The sequence below is a fragment of the Elaeis guineensis genome, chromosome 8 (genome assembly GCF_000442705.2).
Source record: "Elaeis guineensis isolate ETL-2024a chromosome 8, EG11, whole genome shotgun sequence".
Lineage (NCBI taxonomy): Eukaryota > Viridiplantae > Streptophyta > Magnoliopsida > Arecales > Arecaceae > Elaeis > Elaeis guineensis.
Window position 1 is genome coordinate 4,117,948 of NC_026000.2, and position 19,656 is coordinate 4,137,603.

At 39.5% G+C, this 19,656-nt stretch overlaps 2 protein-coding genes across 7 annotated transcripts; one reads left to right on the forward strand and one right to left on the reverse strand.

Annotated features, from left to right (window-relative positions):
* On the reverse strand, nt 1–2,988 carry LOC105050717 (U-box domain-containing protein 4). 5 transcript variants are annotated; one of them, XR_012134034.1, is made up of 4 exons: nt 2,334–2,988; nt 1,321–2,259; nt 331–1,123; nt 1–249 (listed from the first exon to the last, which is right to left on the reverse strand). XR_012134034.1 is itself a non-coding variant. In XM_010930840.3 (3 exons), the coding sequence occupies exons 1-3, from the start codon at nt 2,852–2,854 to the stop codon at nt 174–176; spliced, it is 1,536 nt and encodes a 511-aa protein (XP_010929142.1). In that variant the 5' UTR covers nt 2,855–2,987; the 3' UTR covers nt 1–173. The 5 variants fall into 5 exon arrangements, 2 of the variants coding, with proteins under 2 accessions (XP_010929142.1, XP_073099002.1); XR_012134035.1 differs by having other exon boundaries at nt 3–249; nt 331–655; XR_012134036.1 differs by having other exon boundaries at nt 4–249; nt 331–616; nt 2,334–2,987.
* Nucleotides 2,989–11,233: 8,245 nt separating this feature from the next.
* On the forward strand, nt 11,234–19,581 carry LOC140859660 (gamma-tubulin complex component 2-like). 2 transcript variants are annotated; one of them, XR_012143356.1, is made up of 21 exons: nt 11,234–11,357; nt 11,471–11,529; nt 11,704–11,749; nt 11,876–12,010; nt 12,088–12,219; nt 13,286–13,369; nt 13,450–13,548; nt 13,966–14,057; nt 14,255–14,327; nt 14,409–14,561; nt 14,665–14,784; nt 14,878–14,931; nt 16,657–16,740; nt 16,836–16,910; nt 17,025–17,174; nt 17,268–17,393; nt 17,479–17,586; nt 17,665–17,727; nt 17,820–17,894; nt 18,931–19,087; nt 19,187–19,581. XR_012143356.1 is itself a non-coding variant. In XM_073261828.1 (21 exons), the coding sequence occupies exons 1-21, from the start codon at nt 11,289–11,291 to the stop codon at nt 19,311–19,313; spliced, it is 2,121 nt and encodes a 706-aa protein (XP_073117929.1). In that variant the 5' UTR covers nt 11,243–11,288; the 3' UTR covers nt 19,314–19,581. The 2 variants fall into 2 exon arrangements, 1 of the variants encoding a protein (XP_073117929.1); XM_073261828.1 differs by having other exon boundaries at nt 11,243–11,357; nt 18,891–19,087.
* Nucleotides 19,582–19,656: the final 75 nt, after the last annotated feature.

A 19,656-nucleotide genomic window follows, 5' to 3' on the forward strand; every position in this document is an offset into this window, starting at 1 on the left:
CTGCAACGAAGATAGTTCATTCAACATTCAACAATAACTCCTTGTATATCCACTCTCTCTTCTCTCATACAATCTAACAATCGTTATCATTAAATTCACAAGAAGATATATTCCTAAAGACAGATCGAAACAAACGGCCACAAAAAGGCAGAGAGACTGGCTATACAAGACCGTTACCTAGAGACGATAACGAAAGCTCGAGAGGGCTTTTCAAGTCCAAGTTTCTCCCTTGGCATTCCCTCCTCCCTCCTGCAACAGCACGTGCATTCTATCAGCAAGCATGATTAAAGTAAAATAAGTTACAATTAAACAGATAAAATAAAATGTTACCGTGGATTTCTTTATGCATGGCATCTCTCTCTCTCTCTCTCTCGCCCCCATGTGTTCTAGAAAGAGATTAGGAGTACAGCCGTAAGATCCAGCCATCCTCCCTTTATTTTTTGGGAACTCTAATAAGCCATTTCCCGAAGACCCAAAGATTCCCAACTCGTCACGGTAACCAAGGGTCCAAGATCCATAAGATATGCAGGGTTTCCATGACGCCGTTACCTCTTTCTTTCAAAATAACGCTGTTACCTCGCTATAAAGGCGCCAAGGCTACCGTTCACGGCGGTTACTATGGAAACAGCACTTGGCCATCATTTTCCCAGTCCAGCTTTTGAAATTTTTAGTCAATGTCATCACTTATAATAAGAAATAACTAGTAATTACAGCAAAACTACTGCATTTTTTTCACAAAACCGTTGCAAATAGATGAATGAAAGCATCTGTATATCAACTACACACCAAAATAGATAAATACCTACTCCAAAAACAGTACAAAATATCAAAATAACGGCCATAGTGCAACATGTTGAAACCTCTAACGTAACATCATAACAGCCGTTGCTCAAAATCATAGTTACGGTTAAAGTATTATACATACATACATACATACATACATACATACATACATATATATATATATTACAAGCTGGGAACTAAAGCCAGTTACAGAGAGGAGATCGGGCTCTGGTCTGCCATTCGGCCGTGGAGATGCAAAACTGAGAAAACGGCCAACACTTCGTTACTCACCCAATGACGTAAAAGGCCCCGGTTGTTGGCCACATGACAAAAGAAAGTCCTGTGCAAAGGAAGAACTCGAGAACCAAAGCCACTCATCACTTGTAGCAATAGCATATATATTCTAGAGTAAAACTACCGTGGTAGTTTTGGGAAGGAGGCCTCATTTTGGGAGCACAGAGGAGACAAAAATGTGAATACGACGAAAATGAGAAGTAAAACAAAGAAAGAATATAACCTTCCATTCTTCAAAATTACCTCTTATTTCTAGACTGGAAGGGCCAGCTCTTGGAAGTGGAGGAGGCGGTGAGCGACTTCAAGTGATCCGATGGCGCGAAATCCTGCGGAAGATTCGCCCGCCTCACGATCCTCCTCATGTTGCTCTGCAAGCTCTGCTGCACCAATTGCTTCACCGCTCTCCTCTCCTCGCTCATCCCCGCCTCCTCGTCCTCCTCCCCCTCAGCCGCCCCTCCGACGAGCGGCGCCGACACCGCCGGCACTCCGCAGCACCCTCCTCCTCCCCCCTCGCCGAACCCTTCCGAGACCTGCTTCCCCTTGTCCACCCTCAGGATTTCAAGAATCCTCGACGCTCTCTTCTGGGCCAGGGGGCTCCCAAGGAGCGTGAGCTCGAGGAGGGAGGACATGATACCGGCCTCGATCATGGCCGCCCAGTCGCCGTAGGCCTTGTGGGCCATCACCATTAGTACGTACGCCGCCTTCTCCTGGCACCCCGGGGCGTCCGACCAGTTGAGGACGTCCACCAACATCGGGAACGCGTCCCGCGATTGGCTCACCGCCCGCCGCCCCTCGGGTGCGGCGACGAGGTTGGAGATCACCGAAAGCACCCGCTCGCTCACCTCCATGTCGCTGACCGCCGCCAGGAGGCAGGGGATGATGTCGGCGTCGATGAGGTAGGGGGTGTTGGCGGTGGCAATGGAGAGGTTGAAGAGCGCCCGGAGTGCGTCATGCCTCGCCTGAGAGGAGCCTCCACCCCCGGCGTTGGCGCTAGGGTTCTTGAAAGCCCTCACGAGGAATGGTATCGCGCCGGAGGAGCCAATGATCGGCTTGTTGGAATCCAGAGCGCTGAGGCCAAGGAAATTCGCGACGATCGCTTCGGACACCGACGGGGAGCTCCCCGATTCGATCAGGCTCAGCATTTTGTGCACAGCTCCGAACTTCACTACAGCGGCCTTGTTCCTGAAATCAAAACCTCTAATCAGAAACGACGAGCTTATAGAATCCCGATCGGAGAAGGAAACGAGAGCGCTTACGAGTCATTTCCGATCCCCAGATTAAGAAGGGCGTAGAGCGCCGAGATCTGGAAGCCAATATCCGGGGAATCGAGCATTCCCACCAGGGGAGGGATGGCGCCAAGCATCGCCAGCGTCTTCCTCGCCTCCGCGTCGTCCTTGGCGAGCCGCCGCACCTCCGCCGCGGCCTCCTTTCTTCGATCCCCTCCCACATTGTCCCCGCCGCCGAACTGGAGCCTCCCCACCACGCGCTGGAGCTCCTCGAAGACCACGATCCTCCGCCTCGTCTCCGCCTCCACCTCGTCGGAGCCGGCCACCGAGACCTCCGCTCGCAGCAGCTCCGCTAGCCGCTCCGACCGGTTCCTCGGCCGCTGCTTCGGCGACCCGAAGGTGGCGCCTCCCTTCCGCCGGTGCGTGGAGACGCCGCATATCATGGCCTCCAGCAGCTTCCGGCGGGACACGGCCGCAGAGAAGACCGCCCACAGGCGGAATCCTCCGGCCGCGGCCAGGGATCCGGCGTCGCCTCGCTCGCATTTGGCCATCTCAGAGCTCCCCTTGGGAGTCACATCGACGGCAGTCGAAAGACGTCTCTCTCCACTCCCTCCCTCTATCCAGCTAATATACTATGCCGCGACTCTCGAAGCCTCTTTCTCTATCTTCTTCTTCCCTTAATACGACACCGAAGGGCTCTCTCCAAGTAATAATTAGACCTCTCTTTGTCGGTTTAATTTAGGATCTTGCTAAATTATTATTTAAGTTTGTATGTAAGCATGGATTTGTTTGTTAATTTATCAGTTAATCTTTGTTTGAAGCGGTTAATCTTTATTTGTGGATGACTTTTTTTGAATAACGGTTTTGATAAGAGGAGTGATATTGGTACTCTTCGACTTTTTAACCTTTTGTATACTGGAGGGACGGACGTATTGATTTGTCGGAGCTTTAGTGAACGATGGGTGGAAAATATCAATTGCCTTTTTAAAATAGGCTGCTTTAGTGAAATAATTTTTAGGGCGTCGATATGGATTAAATTACATGAATGCCAATTCTCCTCTACGACCGAGCGTGGAGCGTAGTTATGAGTTGGGTTTACGAGATTCCATCACCGTTAGTCGCCATGCTGAAGCTTTAACTGCGCGGGAGAAGCGGGAGCGGGTGAGGAGGTCCATTCATTGGCTATGATTGCTTTTCTCGGTACGAATGTAGGGTTATGGCGCGATTCTTGTGAGAAAGGATTAAAGATGGAGGCAAAGTTCTGCATCCCTCCTTGGGCAGCATTGTAACAGCTCTTGAAACATGTCCAGCGTATCATAATACTGATTTTCAAATAAAATTTTATTACGATATTCTATAAATAATATTTTATTATAAAAATATTTAAAATATTACACACCTAATTTTTTTATATATTTTATTATTATTTTTTTATAAAAAATATTTTATTATATTTTAATTTTTCATTCTTCTTTTCTTCGTGACTCCTCCTCGCCGTCGCTTCCCCCCGTCCGTCTTCTCCTGCCGATCGAGACTGTCGCTCGCCGTCCCTTTGCACCGATCGAGTCCGCCCCATTGTCGCTCTCCTCCTCCTGCCTATCTACCCCCATCAATCGAGCTTGTCGCTTGCTTACCTCCTTTCTCTTTTCACTGCCCGCCTCGCCCTGCCTGTCGCCACCTGCCTCCTCCTGCCTGTCTCCCCCAGTCAATCGAGCCCGTCGATTGCTAACCCCCTTTTTCTTTCCGCTGCCCGCCTCTCCCCCGCCGCCCATCTCTCCCCACTGATCGAGCCCGCCGCTCTCATTCTCGCTGTTACTCGCCTCCCACGGCCATCACTCACTTCCTTACCCTCTTTCCTCTTCTGTCATTTGGACTTGCCACTCTTTTTCTCCTCCGTCTCCGCCACATGCCTTCCCATAGCTACATCGCTGCCACTCAAGTTGCGCCCCCTTTCTCCTCCGATTTCGTCACTCACCTTTTTATAGCCTCACCGCTGCTGTTCGGGTCCGCCGCTTGCCTTCCCACAGCACGCCTCCATCGTTCGGGCCCGCCGTCCCCTTCTTGGTCCGCCTCCGCTGCTCATTTTTTCGTAGCTCTACCGCTGCTGCTCAAGCTACTATCCTCTTTTTTCTTCCTCCTTTGCTGCTCGAGCTCGATGCCCCCTTCCTCCTTCGCCTCCATAGGTCATCTTCTCGTGGCCCCACTATTGCCAATCTAGCCACCGCCCTCTTCTTCCTCCTCCTCCTCCATTGCTCGAGCTCGCCACCCCCCTTCTCCATTTTCACCGCTCGCCTCTCCACCATCACATGCCAACCCTTAGTAGGAAGGAATAGTGGTTTATCGGAATGAAGGAGAAAAGAGGAGAAGGGGTGCAATTTCCAAAGCACCCGATGAACATTTTTGCTTTTCAAATTGTATATGAAGTTTAAGTTATTTACTGCATCAATTATGCACATGACCATTTAAAACTAATTGCTGATAAATAGATCAACGTCATCTATCTTAAAATGAACGCATAAAAAAAATTAAGAATAAAATGATTAAAAAAAAATTTGGAGCAGCATAGGAAAATCCTTTCAAACAACATGTATTATTCTTTAGCACAAAAAAAAACATGTATTACTATTTATTATCTTATCATAACAATCATTTTATAATAATGATAATGTCTGCTATTTTGTATTCTTACTATTTTTGTGAATAAATAATATTTTAAAATTTATGTATCAGTTAAGAAATGATATACATTTAGTAAGGATCGAGAACCGGTTCTTCATTTCCAAATAGACTAATAAGTGAGTTTGGCATAAACCAATAGTAATTATTAAGATAAATTTTAAAAATCTTTCTCAAATTGACGTTGTTTTACTTAACATATTCAAAAATTTGTAAAATCTATACTTACGTTCAGTGAAATTAACAATATTAATGAAATCATTGGTCTCATAAGAAAGGTTGAAACTGCCTTAAATTGATGAGAAGGATTCTATATATTTTCTAATATCCCTGGGCAGTTGTTATATTTCTTGAAGTTATATTGGTTATTCTCTAATTCTTTTTCTAATACAGTATTTGAATCTCATTCAAGGTAAATGGTTTGACAAATGTTTTGTTAAGTTATAATTAAAGTATTGGATAAATATAAATTCAAAAAGATAACTGTAAGCCTAATTTATCTCTAATTTTAAAAAAATTTCTGTAATTCATCCTAACCATCATTTTCATTGCAACAGAGGACAAGTAAACCATTATGTTTTCAGAAAAATCCTCCTCAATCATGAAAAATATTTACTTTCATCAAATCAATATTTACCATACACTTTAAAATGATTAAATGATATAAAACACTAGGACTGGAGGTTTTTTTTTTTTTTTTTAAGCTTCAACTTTATTATTTTTTCGGAATATATGAGGTTATCTTCGAGCAAGGGCTTAATAGACAAAGACATGGCGGAGTTCACAGACTACAAACTGCGAGCACAGGGTCGCAGGCACGTATACAGAATATGGATTCATAGTACGCAGGACTAAAAACAAAGGACTAACAACCCAAACACAGCGGCAACAAAATCAAAGGAAACTGTACCATGAAAGCGGCAAGAGCATGAACTGGGGCCCTTGCAAGTTCCAGAACTAAATAACAGAAGGCCAACCCTCCAACCACGAGCGTCGAGTATTGAGGCATGGCAAAGTTTCTCCCTTCACTTCACCATTTCCAGACAGAATGATGAAGGGGAGTTAATGTGGGGGCCCTACTGGTAAACCTGTGATTTAGTGGCGAATCTGTGTCCACTATCCAGAAATGCTGTCGGTCGTTGGCTTTACGGAAAGAGTGAGAGTGGAGTGGAGTGGAGTGGAGCATGGCCTGCATGGGCCGAGGGTTCAGCTTACATCTTTAGGTCCGTTATTTTATGGTAAGATATTATGAGAACGTTATTTCATTTTTTATATCCATCAATTTATTCATATTTTTATATTTTTTAAATAGATAAATTATTTTTTATTAATAATATTTATTTATAAAATAAAAAATAAATTAGATAAATTATTTTTTATAAATAATATTTATTCATAAAATAGAGGATAAATCTTATCCATTTAAAGATGATTAAATTATTTTTTTCATCAATCAGTAAAATAGATATTTAATTTTATTTCTAAAATATTTCATTCTGATTTTCAATGTCTCCATCATTTAATACCTAATAACTCAATCATCCACTTTTTTCAAATTTAAAAAGAATAAAGAATATTATGAAAAATATGAATAAATTTTAGTAACTTATCCAGGAAGATAATAATGTAAAAAAAATTGATAAAAAATTTTGAAGCCACTTTCTCATATATAAAAGAACTAGTCGAAAATCTGCGCATTGCACGGGGTCGGATGTAGAAAAATAAAATATATTGATTATATCGTATTAAATAATTGCACTGAAGAAGTGTTCTTTCAATCTATTTGAGAAGCCGAGTTGGCAACACTCTAATATTCCAATCCATGTCTAACCCATTTTCAACCCTACGGCCATATAACCTATAAGTGCATCACAACCCCTCAAATGATAAATCAAGTATATCTAAGCATGTACCATAATTATGCGAGCTAACATATTATTTTTTTTAATTTTAAAAATAACAATATACTAATTTATTTTTTAAAAAAATAGTAATATTATTATTATTTTAAAATAATATGTTTCGAGATCTGAATCGATCCATTGGATCAGATCAAACTTAATAAATTATCTACAAACAAAGCATGGTACTCTATTGATTTGAAAGCCAAATCTCTACATTTAATAGCCTCCGAGCAAGGGGCGGGCTCGATTCCATCTTCTGCACTTTGCTTGCCCATGGTGCCTCCGCCACAACCTTCCCCCCTCGACCGGAGGAGATAGAAAAGTCCGTAGATTTTTCGCTTACATATTATCTTTTATATATATTATTATTAATAAAATAATAATATTTTATTATTATTACTAAATATTTTTTATTAATCAACAATAATAATATTTTATTACTAATTAAGAAGTCTTAAACCTAATCTAATTGGGTTTAAACCCTTTAAAAGGGCATGTATGCAGAAACAGTGGTAGTGTGGTCTAATTTTTTTGCCATGGACGTGCCATACAGAACCGTACGGAACTCGAGAAGAGAGAGAACGTACCATTGAGAGAGGAAGAGCAGGAGACTCCTGGACAACGGACGCCAGTCGCTTCAGGGGTTCAGGGGGGTCTTTCAAGAGAGAGAGCTTTTGTGAGAGGAACTTCTAGTGAGAGAAAAATTGAATGTATGAGGATTGAGGATGAGATCTTCTCTTGTAAAATTTTTTTTTCATAGTGAAATTTGCATGCTCCGTGGAGGCGAGCCCTTTTGTGGCTGATTTATGTATTTTGATTATTTTTTGTTTTATTTCTTCTTTCTTCTTGCTGCATCACGTGGTACTAAAAAGATCCTGAAAGGTGATATTCTGGCCAGACATCCACCCAACAAATGATATCAGAGCGAGGCGGTACAATGATGCAGATTGCAGTGGTGGTGAGCAAAACTGAAGATGAAGAAGACATGAACAATCAAGATAGAGATCAACAAGTTTGATGGTAAGAGCAATTTCTCCTTGTGGTAGGCAAGGGTGAAAGACGTGCTCATCCAATAGGGGTTGATCGATGCTCTCTTGTGTAATGAGAAGCCAACCACCATAGAGGTGCAGGATTGGAAACGACTACAGATGCAGACGGTGAGTACCATCCGCATGTATCTGGCGGATGAGATGATGATCCATATGCTGAGTGAGACTTCTCCGACGGTGCTGTGGTCGAAGCTCGAGGAGTTGTACATGGTGAAGTCTCTTACCAACACTCTTTTCCTTTGGAGGCAGTTTTACCAACTGTGGATGGCTGAGGGACAGAGCGTACAGGAACATCTGAGCCACTTTCAGAAGATCCTCACCGACCTCCTCAGCGTTGGCGAGAATGTTGAGGAGAAGACTAGGGTGCTGGTTTTGCAAGCATTGCTTCCACCTTCGTATGAGTCCTTGGTGACTGCTCTTCTAGTGGGAAAGAGTACTATCAAAATGGACGAGTTTACTGTGGCGATACTCTAGAACGAGGTTCTCATGAGGGAGAACCCAGCTTCGAGCTCAGGTGGTGGTAGCTCAGCTTTGGTGGCTGCTAGAAGAGCAGGAGGCGGTAGACAGAGCGACAGAAGATCGCGACGAGGGCGATCCAAGTCTAGGAGGGACTTGAGCAAAATCAGGTGTTACTGATGTGAGGAGTTGGGGCATCTAGCCAGAGATTGCCCTCAACTCAAAAATCGGACAGTGACTGCTGTAGCGATGGCCGACAGCGATTCAGATGGAGATGTCCTGGAGATATCTGACGAGGTATCTACTTCTTCCCAGCAGTGGATATTAGATTCTGCATGCCTCTATCATGTATGTTGCAGAGAGGAGTAGTTTGACTCCCTAGAGAATAGTGAGGGTACTGTATATCTGCCGGATGGATCGAGCTGTACGATCAGAGGTACTGGGATGGTCAGCTAGAGACACATGATGGTGTAGTGAGAAGATTGGAGGAGGTCCAATACATACCCGATTTCGGACGGAGTCTTATCTCAGCTAGCAGACTGGATTTGAGAGGCTACAGGACGGTAGCTGGTGGAGGAATCCTGAGGGTGCTACGCAGCGATAGGATTGTACTGAAGGAGAAGAAAGAGAGCAGAGGATATTATTACCTGATAAAGAGTCCAGTGCGAGGTGAAGCTTCGGAAGCCAGGTGGAGTCTAGAGCGAGGTGGAGCTTCAGGAGGTAGATCGGGCATGAGACAGGAGACTCAGAAGGACGAGAGGTGACGCCGCAAGGTGAGATTCCTATTGTCGCAGGATGATGTCCCGAGCAGGTCTCAGATCAGGAGGAGCACAGCATACGACAGATATGGGATCGAGCAGCCTGGCTCAATCCCATGTTTGTCCATCTATGATCAGCAGGCGATTGTCCCAAAGCATGGGGGCGAGGAGATCTAGAAGCTCTCGGAGTTAGTAGGAGGCCGAATAGCGAGTCGAGGTGGAGATTGTTAGGATTTGATGCATCGAGATTCAGTCCACATTGAGCCCACAGCGAGGTCCGTGACGAAAAATATAGTCCAACGAGACTAAGATCATCCAAAATCGGAGTGCGATCGGAGGGTCCAAGGAGCTTCCGATCATGATCCGACGGTCCAGGGGCTTGATTTGGGCTGATTAAGGAGTCTTAAACCTAATCTAATTGGGTTTAAACCCTTTAAAAAGGTATGTATATAGAAACAATGGTAGTGTGGTCTGATTTTTTGCCATGGATGCGCCGTACGGAACCGTACGGAACTCGAAAGAGAAAGAGAACCGCACCGCTGAGAGAGAAGGAGCGGGAAGATTCTGGACAGCGGACGTCGGTTGCTTCAGGGGTTCGGGGGATCTTTCAAGAGATAAAGCTTTTGTGAGGGAAACTTCTAGTGAGAGAAAAATTGAATGTACGAGGGTTGAGGATGAGATCTCCTCTTGTAATTTTTTTTTTTTCATAGTGAAGTTTGCATGTCCCGTGGAGACGAGCTTTTTTGTGGCTGATCCAAGTATTTTGATTATTTTTTATTTTATTTTATTTTTCTTCCTGCTGCATCGTGTGGTACTGAAAAGATTCTGAGAGATGGTGTTCTGGCCAGACATCTATCCAATAATTTTAGAGAAAAAAATGAAAAAAACACTAGATCATAAGAAATGGAGTTTGTGACTTTCGTAACTATATTTTTTTGGCTAGTTCGGTATAAGCTATTTTGTAGTGCTCGAAATTTTAGTTTTAAATAATGATGCTTTTCCTATCCTAATAGGCACCCAAAAGTATGTCATTATCTTTTTTATGTAAACCAATATGCGAATGGTTGGAGTGTTATTCATGGTCAAAATGGTTGTTTTTCTCCTCAATAGTTTACTCGGATACTGAGTTGCCAATATCAATGTATCACGGTGCAGAAAATATTTTATATGCTAAACTTTCTATTTCTTTAAGTCATAGCCAAAATATCATGAATAAATAGTACCATGTTGAGAGTTTTTTTCTCACCATAGATATACAGTTCATAATAAATTTTGAGATTTATATATATAATACTCCCAAACACAACAGCAAGCACCATTGTGAATATCTCAATGTATAACTTTTTTTTGGGTTACAATGTATAAATTTTTTATATGCAACAATGCAAGAATGAAAACTCACGTATGTTTCAAATCTTGCAATGGATAGCTCTTGTATGCAGATGTGCAATCTCCTCCATGTGTTAATTATTTTTAACTTTTATTTATTTATTTCTAATTATATATTAACAAACGTTTTCTTCTATTTTGAGTTACACACATGCAAACACTATATGTCAAATTTCATATCATGCAACTCAAATTTGCCATCTATCTTGTAGACAAATAACTTCCTCCCTTGAGACATTTCTATTAAAGATAGCAATGTAAATGATCAAACATTCTCTTAAGTGACTCATAAAAAGGTTTGACACCTTCTTCTTTTTTTTTTTTTGAGAAAGTTTTGACCCATTTTTCATATAACAATAGAGCAAGGTTTCTAATGTCTAGCTGAAATTTGTAAACAAGAAAAGGACAACTAATCTATCCGCAGGTTATTTCAGCATCCTTCTTACGTGCTACATGAAACTAATGAACCAGGCCATGATCTGGCCTTTTAAAGTGGAGCGGATCCACATATTAACAATCGAACCGCAAATCCTCTAGCCGGCTGCAAGGAATTGTGAACGGAAAAAAAAAAAAAAAGGGGCCAAATAGCCTTGTTCATCCCGACGGAGAGGGAGAGAGGGAGAGAAAAAAAAAAAAACCCGCCTTTTTTTTTTTTTTGACTTTTTGGTGAACCGCCCCTGCCCTCTCTTTGTCTAAAATTCGTAGGGTATCAAATCTAGGGTTTCGATTGAAACCGGATCTCGAGCCATCGCCATGGACTCGACCGCCGGGACTCCCCGATGGAACCTCGAGCGTCCCTTCCTCACCGGCCGATTCTATCAGGTACCCTGCTTCTCTCCTGAGCTCCTTCGCCTCGACGATCGAAAGGCCTCTCATTCTTTTTATCTCTACCCGTTCTGACTCGCCGTCTTTCCTAAACCTCCCGTCGATTTCAGGAAATCAAAGCCCCAACTCACACCACAGGATCGAAACCCTTCTCCATGGATTCCTTCACGTATACTTCAATCTCAGTCTTCTAACAACTCAGCTCCATCTATTGTCTCCATTTCATGCATATATGTTCAATTCTACGTACTGGTATTTTATTTTCAGTGTTCTCTAGTAGCTGAGTTGTTGTTTTTTTCTTTTTATACTAAAATTTCCATTTTGGAAACTTTCTGTTCGGCAGTCGAGGCACGGATAATGTCATTGGATCCTACCCTGTTTCAGTCCAGGTATGACATCTTCCTCGAGTAAATTCTTTGAGTTGATCACTGCATTCAACTTAATGTCACTTCTAAAATGACTTGACCTTTAATGAAGATGGAATATCAAAGCTATAAGTTTTAATGATAATGTAGGAGCTCTTGGTCATTGATGACTTGCTGTCTGCTCTGGTGGGCATTGAGGGGCGACACATTTCAATAAAAAGAGTGCGAGGGAAGGAAGGCCATGTAATATTTCAGATCGATCCATCCATGGACCTGGCACTGCAGGTGAGACCAAAAGATGTGAATGGTTGTGGGAAAAATATTAAAATGGAGCCGGGGTTGACCAGCTTTGATTGGTGCAGGAATTGACACAGCGGATTTTCCCTTTATGCGAGGACTTTGTGTTGATCTGTCAGTTTGTTGAGTCCAAGTCCCATTTCAAGAATGGCCTGGTTAACCATGCATTTGCTGCTGCACTGAGAGCCCTCCTTCTGGTATACTACCTCTTTGTTCTCCCTGAATTTTTCTTTAGTATGACAGTTGTTTGCGCTGAATTTTTCAGGTACCTTTTATTTTAAGGCAAGTCAATACAACTGAAATTCATAACCAACCAGTTTTGTATAATCAATTGAGGCTTACTTCTTTTTTTTTTTTTAATTTTTTTTGTTTCAATGCTAGCATTTGTTGACCCTTTAACACAAACCCAAACTTCTCTTCTTTAGGTCTTCTGATTCTTCATCTAGTTTTTGAGTGTGACTGATGTGCTACAAATGTGCTGTTTCTTTTCGAGTTTCTTGTGATTTGATCAATGCATATGTCGTCTGTGGTATGCACCTATCATACTTGTCGCAGGCAGTTGCCCAGCCTGGTCTAAAACCATATATACATGTATTGCTTGCTCTTTTTTATTTTTCCAATGCATGCTGACCTAAATCTGCACCTGAATGGAATCCCCATGCAATCGATAGTAAGTAAATTTTGACTTCATCAAACACAATATTTAAGTACATAAGGAGATTTTTGAATATTTCGTATGTTAGATGATATTTCCCAACTTTAATAATTATATCAAGAGTAGAAGTGTGTTTGTGGTTTTGTGCAATTCCAGATGTATGCTTTCTCAGAATATTTCAAAATAATGTTGCACCACTTTTTCTGTGAAATAGAATGCTCTCCTTCACATCAGAATGCGAATTTTAACATCTTTTTTGTCTTTTTGATAAGAAGGGGATTGAATAGCACCTTTGGATCTTAAGGCTCATTAGAGTACCATGATCTTTCCCAGCAAAGCCAATCACCAAATATTACTTTGACATTCTACTTGAGTAGGTTCATCCCAGTTAATGATATATATGTCAACACACCAATATGTATGTCTGTTAATTATTATATGACTCTTTAACATTATTGACGTTTCAGCTTTCACTTAACTGAAAATAGTTTGTGACTTAATGTGGAAGCTACTGTTAGAATTATTTCTCCAGTTTCTCAGACACAATTCTTTTATAGTGGGAGGTCCAACCTTTAGTGTGATTAACTTATTTTCTTGTTTGATATCAGGATTACCAAGCAATGGTTGCACAACTTGAACATCAATTCCGCCTCGGAAGACTTTCTGTTCAAGGATTGTGGTTTTATTGTCAGGTTGAGGTTTTTTTAATGTGTCTACTTTTATATACCAACTCCTCATTTGTATTCATTCAATTACTATGTGCTGCTTCCAGCCAATGATGGGATCACTGCATGCTTTGTCCATTGTGGTTGAGAAGGCTTCTTCTAACAACTTCTCAGGCTCTGCAATGCTTAACCTCTTGCAAAGCCAGGTAAATATCTTATTCTGCAGTCTTAGTTTGCGATTGAGTATTTGTTGCTTCGGTGATTAGACTATGGAGTATCCACATTGTTATAAAATTCCTTCGCTTTTGCTCTTCATGATCTGCATTGTCTTGAATGTTTTTTTTTTTTGCTTTTTTTTTTTGTTTTTTTTTGTTTTAAGGATCATTTGAATTTATCAATCAGTCCATAACAATATTTGATCTTGTAGATTGTTTTTTTCCTGTCAGAATATCTGGACACTGATTTACTTGCACTGTCTACTTCGGTGCCCTACCTTTTCTCCCATCGTTTAAAGATTCGACTTTGGCAATCCATGCAGCCTCCATCACCTGAAAAGTTTGTGCATATGCTCTATCTTCTGCTAGATGTTACAACTTGTCATCCTTTTTTTTTCTGCAATGCAGGCCAAGGCTATGGCAGGTGACAATGGAGTTCGGTCATTGCTTGAGAAGATGACACAGTGTGCAAGTTCTGCATACCTGGGCATACTAGAGAGGTATCTACTTATGGAAACCTTGTTATTAGATTTCACTTTTATGGTTTCACCATTAATGGACCTCTCTGCTTTCTTACTGTTTTGGTTCTAATTTAGTGTAGCAATCATGTTCAGTTATTTTGTACAAGCTCTGAGGTTATCTACTTTCTTTCTGAAATCTCCTGTTACTTTTGTTTCTAATATCATTTAGTCTGCAGGTGGGTATATGAGGGAGTAATTGATGATCCTTATGGTGAATTTTTCATTGCTGAAAACAAATCACTTCTGAAGGTATCTGATATGGGTTGTGGATTGACAACCTGTCTCGTTGTTTTGTGCTCAAATGGATCTTTTAATTATATGTTTCTACAGGAGAGCCTTACCCAGGACTATAATGCCAAGTATTGGCAACAGCGATATAGCCTCAAAGAGGGCATTCCTAGTTTCCTTACAAGTGTTGCAGGGACAATTTTGACAACTGGGAAATATTTAAATGTCATGAGAGAATGTGGGCATAATGTTCAGGTACGCCATTAATTCTTTCATATATCACTGTCTAAATTTTATCTGAAGGATCAAATCACCATTCTTTGATCATAGTTGTGAGTGCCCCACTTGTCATGGTTAGGTCCCTTTATCAGAAAACTCAAAATTAACAAGCTTTGGATCAAATCATCATTATCTTGAATGTATCAAAGCTGCATACGACTTTGCAAGTAGTGAGCTCTTGAATCTCATCAAAGATAAGGTAGACGATGATTTCTGGTGTCTGTCCTGTTTATAGAACATTGGTTTCTTATGCCAACAGCTAATATGAGAATATGTTATATTATTTACTCAGTATGACCTCATTGGAAAATTGCGGTCGCTGAAGCGCTACTTACTTCTGGACCAGGTGCTTTAACACATTATTTATTTTCAACAGTAGTCGGTATATTGGTGGGCAAATGATTTGCAGCTGTCAAGTGTATTCTGTATTTGCCAACATTTGGTTCCTTATGATATATACCATAATGATTTTTCATTTTAAATGGATCATCTGTCTTTCTCTGTTGTTTGGTATTGATCTGTTATGCGGGCTTCTATACAGTTTATTTTGTGAATGGATGCCTTTTTTTGAAGTATGCCTATTGATATTTGCAATCAAATGCTTAATTAGAGGTTTTTTTTTTTAAAAAAAAATCAAATGATCCAAGTGTGCTGTTGGTTTTCAAATGTTTCTTGATCCTCTTTCCCTGGTAGCAGTATGGAGGTGGCGTAAAACTCAACACTCTTTTGGTTATCTTTCTTTTTGGGATGAAATGGTCTATATGGTTGCTTATTTATTATAATATATTGGGTTTTTTTACATGTGTACCATCCCAAACATTCAAATTTGTACAAATACTCTTTCAAAATTGATATTTACATGTATATCCTTATAAATATCTTTTTTTACATATGTACCTATATCATCTAACACTGTTAAAAATTAATGGTTTAAAATTAAAATGACTCAAATATCCTTAAGGATAGATGTGCAAAAAGAAAAATTTATAAGGATATATATGCAAATAGCAATTTTATGAGGGTATTCACATAAATTTGATTATTTAGAAGGGGATACATGCAAAAAATCCTCAACATAAATGCATCTTTCTTGGTTTGTTAATTCTTTGCTTATTCTAATAGAGAAAAATTAACATATATAACTAAAATAATAAATTTACTTAATTTATTAATTTATATAGATAAGATGATCTTTTTATCAAATGATAGATCAAAATTATTTTATTTAGAAAATAAACAGATCGTAACCATCCATGTTTCCTCTAATGTATAATAATATGCTTCTAAGAAAAGTATCTAAACCTGATATTAGATGAATAACTTGTATATTTGCATAGAATGGACATAGTTGTGGATTTGGACATTATGTAACAATAAGAATTTATAATCTTATTATATTTTGTTTTAAATTTTTTATCAAAAATATCTTTGTAAAGTGTATAAGGTATATTATGTTGTTATAAGATGGATATAATCGTCCTATCTTGCATAAAAATAAAATAAAATATAGTATTTTAATATATAAAATATTATATAATATCTTCATCGTGTTGCTATATTATGTAATATTGCTACTACATTGTAGAGTAAGAGGGCTTAAATCCATCTAGATGAAATAGGTAAAAATTAAATTAGAATTTTTTACATATATATATTTTTTAAACATTCAAATTTACATAAATTTTTTATGAAATTGCTATTTGTATATATACCTTTATAAATTTTCTTTTTGCACATCTATCTATAAGAATATTTTAGTCATTTAAATTTTAAACCATTAATTTTTTAACGTCATTAAATGATGTGGGTACATATGCAAAAAAAAATAAGAAAAAAGAAAGATATACATACAAAACAAGTATTTTATGAGGGTATACATATAAATATCAATTTTGAAAGCATATTCATTCAAATTTGAATATTTAGGAGGGTATACATGCAAAAAATCCTAAAATATTTTCTTTCTATCATCATAATTACCTCCTTGAGCTTTTTTTTTTTTTTTTTTTTGTGTGTGTGTGTGTTTTTTGTTCTAGTACCTTCACTTATTAAGCTATTCCTGGTTTTACAGGGTGATTTTTTGGTTCATTTTATGGACATTGCTCGAGATGAGCTTGCTAAAAGGCTAGAGGACATTTCCGTTGAGAAGCTGCAGGTTCTTTTCTTAGAACTTATCACACATGCTTTTGCAGAGACATGACAGTTTGTGAACAGGCCTAAATATGGTTTCTCTGTCATGTAATGTTACAGTCTCTGCTTGACCTTGCTTTGCGCAGCACTGCTGCTGCTTCAGATCCATGTCATGAGAACTTGACATGTTGTGTGGTAAGTGATACAGTGCATTGTTAACCATGTGTGATGCGCGTGCGTGCACACACACACACACATAATATTTACATTTACTTCTGATTATCTGTATTCATATATACTGCCAAGCAGGAAAGAACCTCATTGCTCAAGAGGCTGACTGCACTTAAAGATTTGGAATGTGCTTATCCTCCACATTTAAACAAACCGATTCCTGATAGTGATGACCAGCCTGAGCCATTGAGCATCACGGGCTTGGAAACATTCTGCCTAAATTACAAGGTTTTGTGTATTCCCGTGCCCACTTATCTTCTATTTTTATCATGACTTTTCCAATTACGATTTCATAACTTCTAGAAATTGGATAAATTTCAGGTTCAATGGCCATTATCACTTGTTATCTCAAGAAAAGCTTTAACAAAGTATCAGTTGATTTTTCGGTTCCTTTTCCACTGCAGACATGTTAACCGCCAACTTTGTGTGGCATGGCAAGTGCATCAAGTATGAATCTTTCTGTTTCCTCCATATAGTTCATTTGATCAATTCTGATCTATGTTTATTAAATTCACTGAAAATTATTTTACAGGGATTTCGTGCTTTCAACACACTAGGAACACCCATCTTGCGATCTTCTATTCTTTGTCGCAGTATGCTTAAATTTATAAATAGCCTTTTACATTATCTAACATTCGAGGTAAGATTCAGCATTTTTAATAAACATATAGGCGGGAAGTGTTGGAATCCTGATTCTTTGGGTGTATATCTTTCTCAGGTTCTAGAACCAAATTGGCATCTGATGCATGATAGACTTAGGACTGCAAAGAGCATAGATGAGGTTTGTGGATTGGATATTATCTGCCTAGGTACATTTATGAATTATAGAAACAGTACTGGATTCGCATATTTACTATTGGATAATGCTTACAGGTCATCCAGTTTCATGACTTCTTCCTCCAGAAATGTCTGAAAGAATGCTTGCTTCTTTTGCCTCAGCTTCTTAAGGTGGTCAGCTCGTTTATTCATTCAAATTTTAAATAGAAAGAAACATATCTGAAAAAATAAGTAGTCAATTATGTTATTCATGGTTTTCCCCTTACGGTGGAGATTCCATCATCCTTTATTTGCAACTTGAATATGATGCACTGAGGCCTTTTTTTTCCTTGTTCCTTTATTTATTTTTCTGGAACTTGAAACCCATGTCATCTTTTTGTTTCTTGAAATATAGCCTGAAGGGAATTTGTTTTTCCAATGCGCCAATTGCTGCAGTAACTTTAATCTTATCCAGCAAGCCTTTTCATTTGTAAGAAAAGCAAGCCTTTTCCTATTTTATGGGCTTCTCCTTGCAAGCATTGAGGATTTTGTATCTGTGGCTCTTGATCTAAATTCAACCCTCTGGAGCAAGAAAGAGAACATAAAACTAGGAAGACCATTTAGAAGGAATAGACATATATTGGTCTTGTTATACTTTTATACTTAAGCAAGCAGGGAGAAGCCCATCGCTGTGCATGCAGGTGGGTGTGTGTGTGTGCACATGCGCGCACACGTGTGTTGGGGGGCTATTTCTGTGCCCATGTTGTAATGTTGTATGTATATGTATGCATGTATATGCATGCATCATATGTGCTTGTTGTTGATGTTTCTTCTTTTCTACATTCAACAGTTAAAGAGTTTTCAATATTATTCCCTTGGCACAACTATATGCTATCAGAAAGTAGAGTTCTATGAGATTTTTTTATTCGAAACGCTGATTGTTATATTAGCACCTCACATTTAATTAGAGAGTACCGAGGTGATAAAACAACACCCATCCATGCTGAGAAAATACCGGGGGCTGTGTCTGCTTGAAGCTGATGATACATTTCTTAAGCATATGTTTATATATTTAAAATTTATCTATGCCTCCAGCTAAAATAATGTTAGGAAGATTGTTATTTGGTGGTTTAGAATGTTCTGGTGCAAAAAATGTTCATGATTCTTATGCCATCTAACTACATGCAGAAGGTGGAGAAGCTGAAATCAATATGCCTTCGCTATGCAGCTGCTATTCAATTGTTGATACCATCAATCTATGTACCTGAGCCGGATGCTGCTGTTGGCTCGTTGGGATTGGATAGATCTAAACCAAGGAGATCTCAGAGTAGAAATCAGCAATTGAACCTTGCAGCAGAAAGCTCCAAAATCTGTGATTCTATCATGTATGAACCTCTGTTATCAAGACCATGCGAAGAATCCAGATGAACAATTTTGTCCTTTTGTTACATTTTGTGAATTTGTTTTTGCTTCATGTGATGCAGGAAATTTGAGAAGGAATTCAATGCTGAGCTTCAGAGTCTTGTGCCCATCTTGAGCAACAGTTCACAAGCAGAGCCCTATCTGACCCATCTTGCCCAGTGCATTCTTGGGGTAGGGAGCGAACAGTGAGTTACTTGATGATTACTGCACTACTTTGGTACCGGAAAGGTCACTCTCTTCCTCACGTGAAACTGTGAATAGTGATTTTTGTGTTGCAAAGGCAAATGCAAATATCCAAAGTACATTGTTAAGCCAACTACGCTAAATGTGTTCTCTTAGGTTTGTTTTATGCCTGTGCGGTAGCAGTTCTTTATTGCTCGAGTAGAAGAGCCAAAATTTGTATCCTTGTACTGGTACTAATATACATGGATTTATTAAGCGAGTTTTGCTGAACTTATTTATCAGTTTAAAGACATTTGTAATTGAGGGGAGTTGTAATTAATATTTTGTGAAGCGGTCAGAGATGATCTTT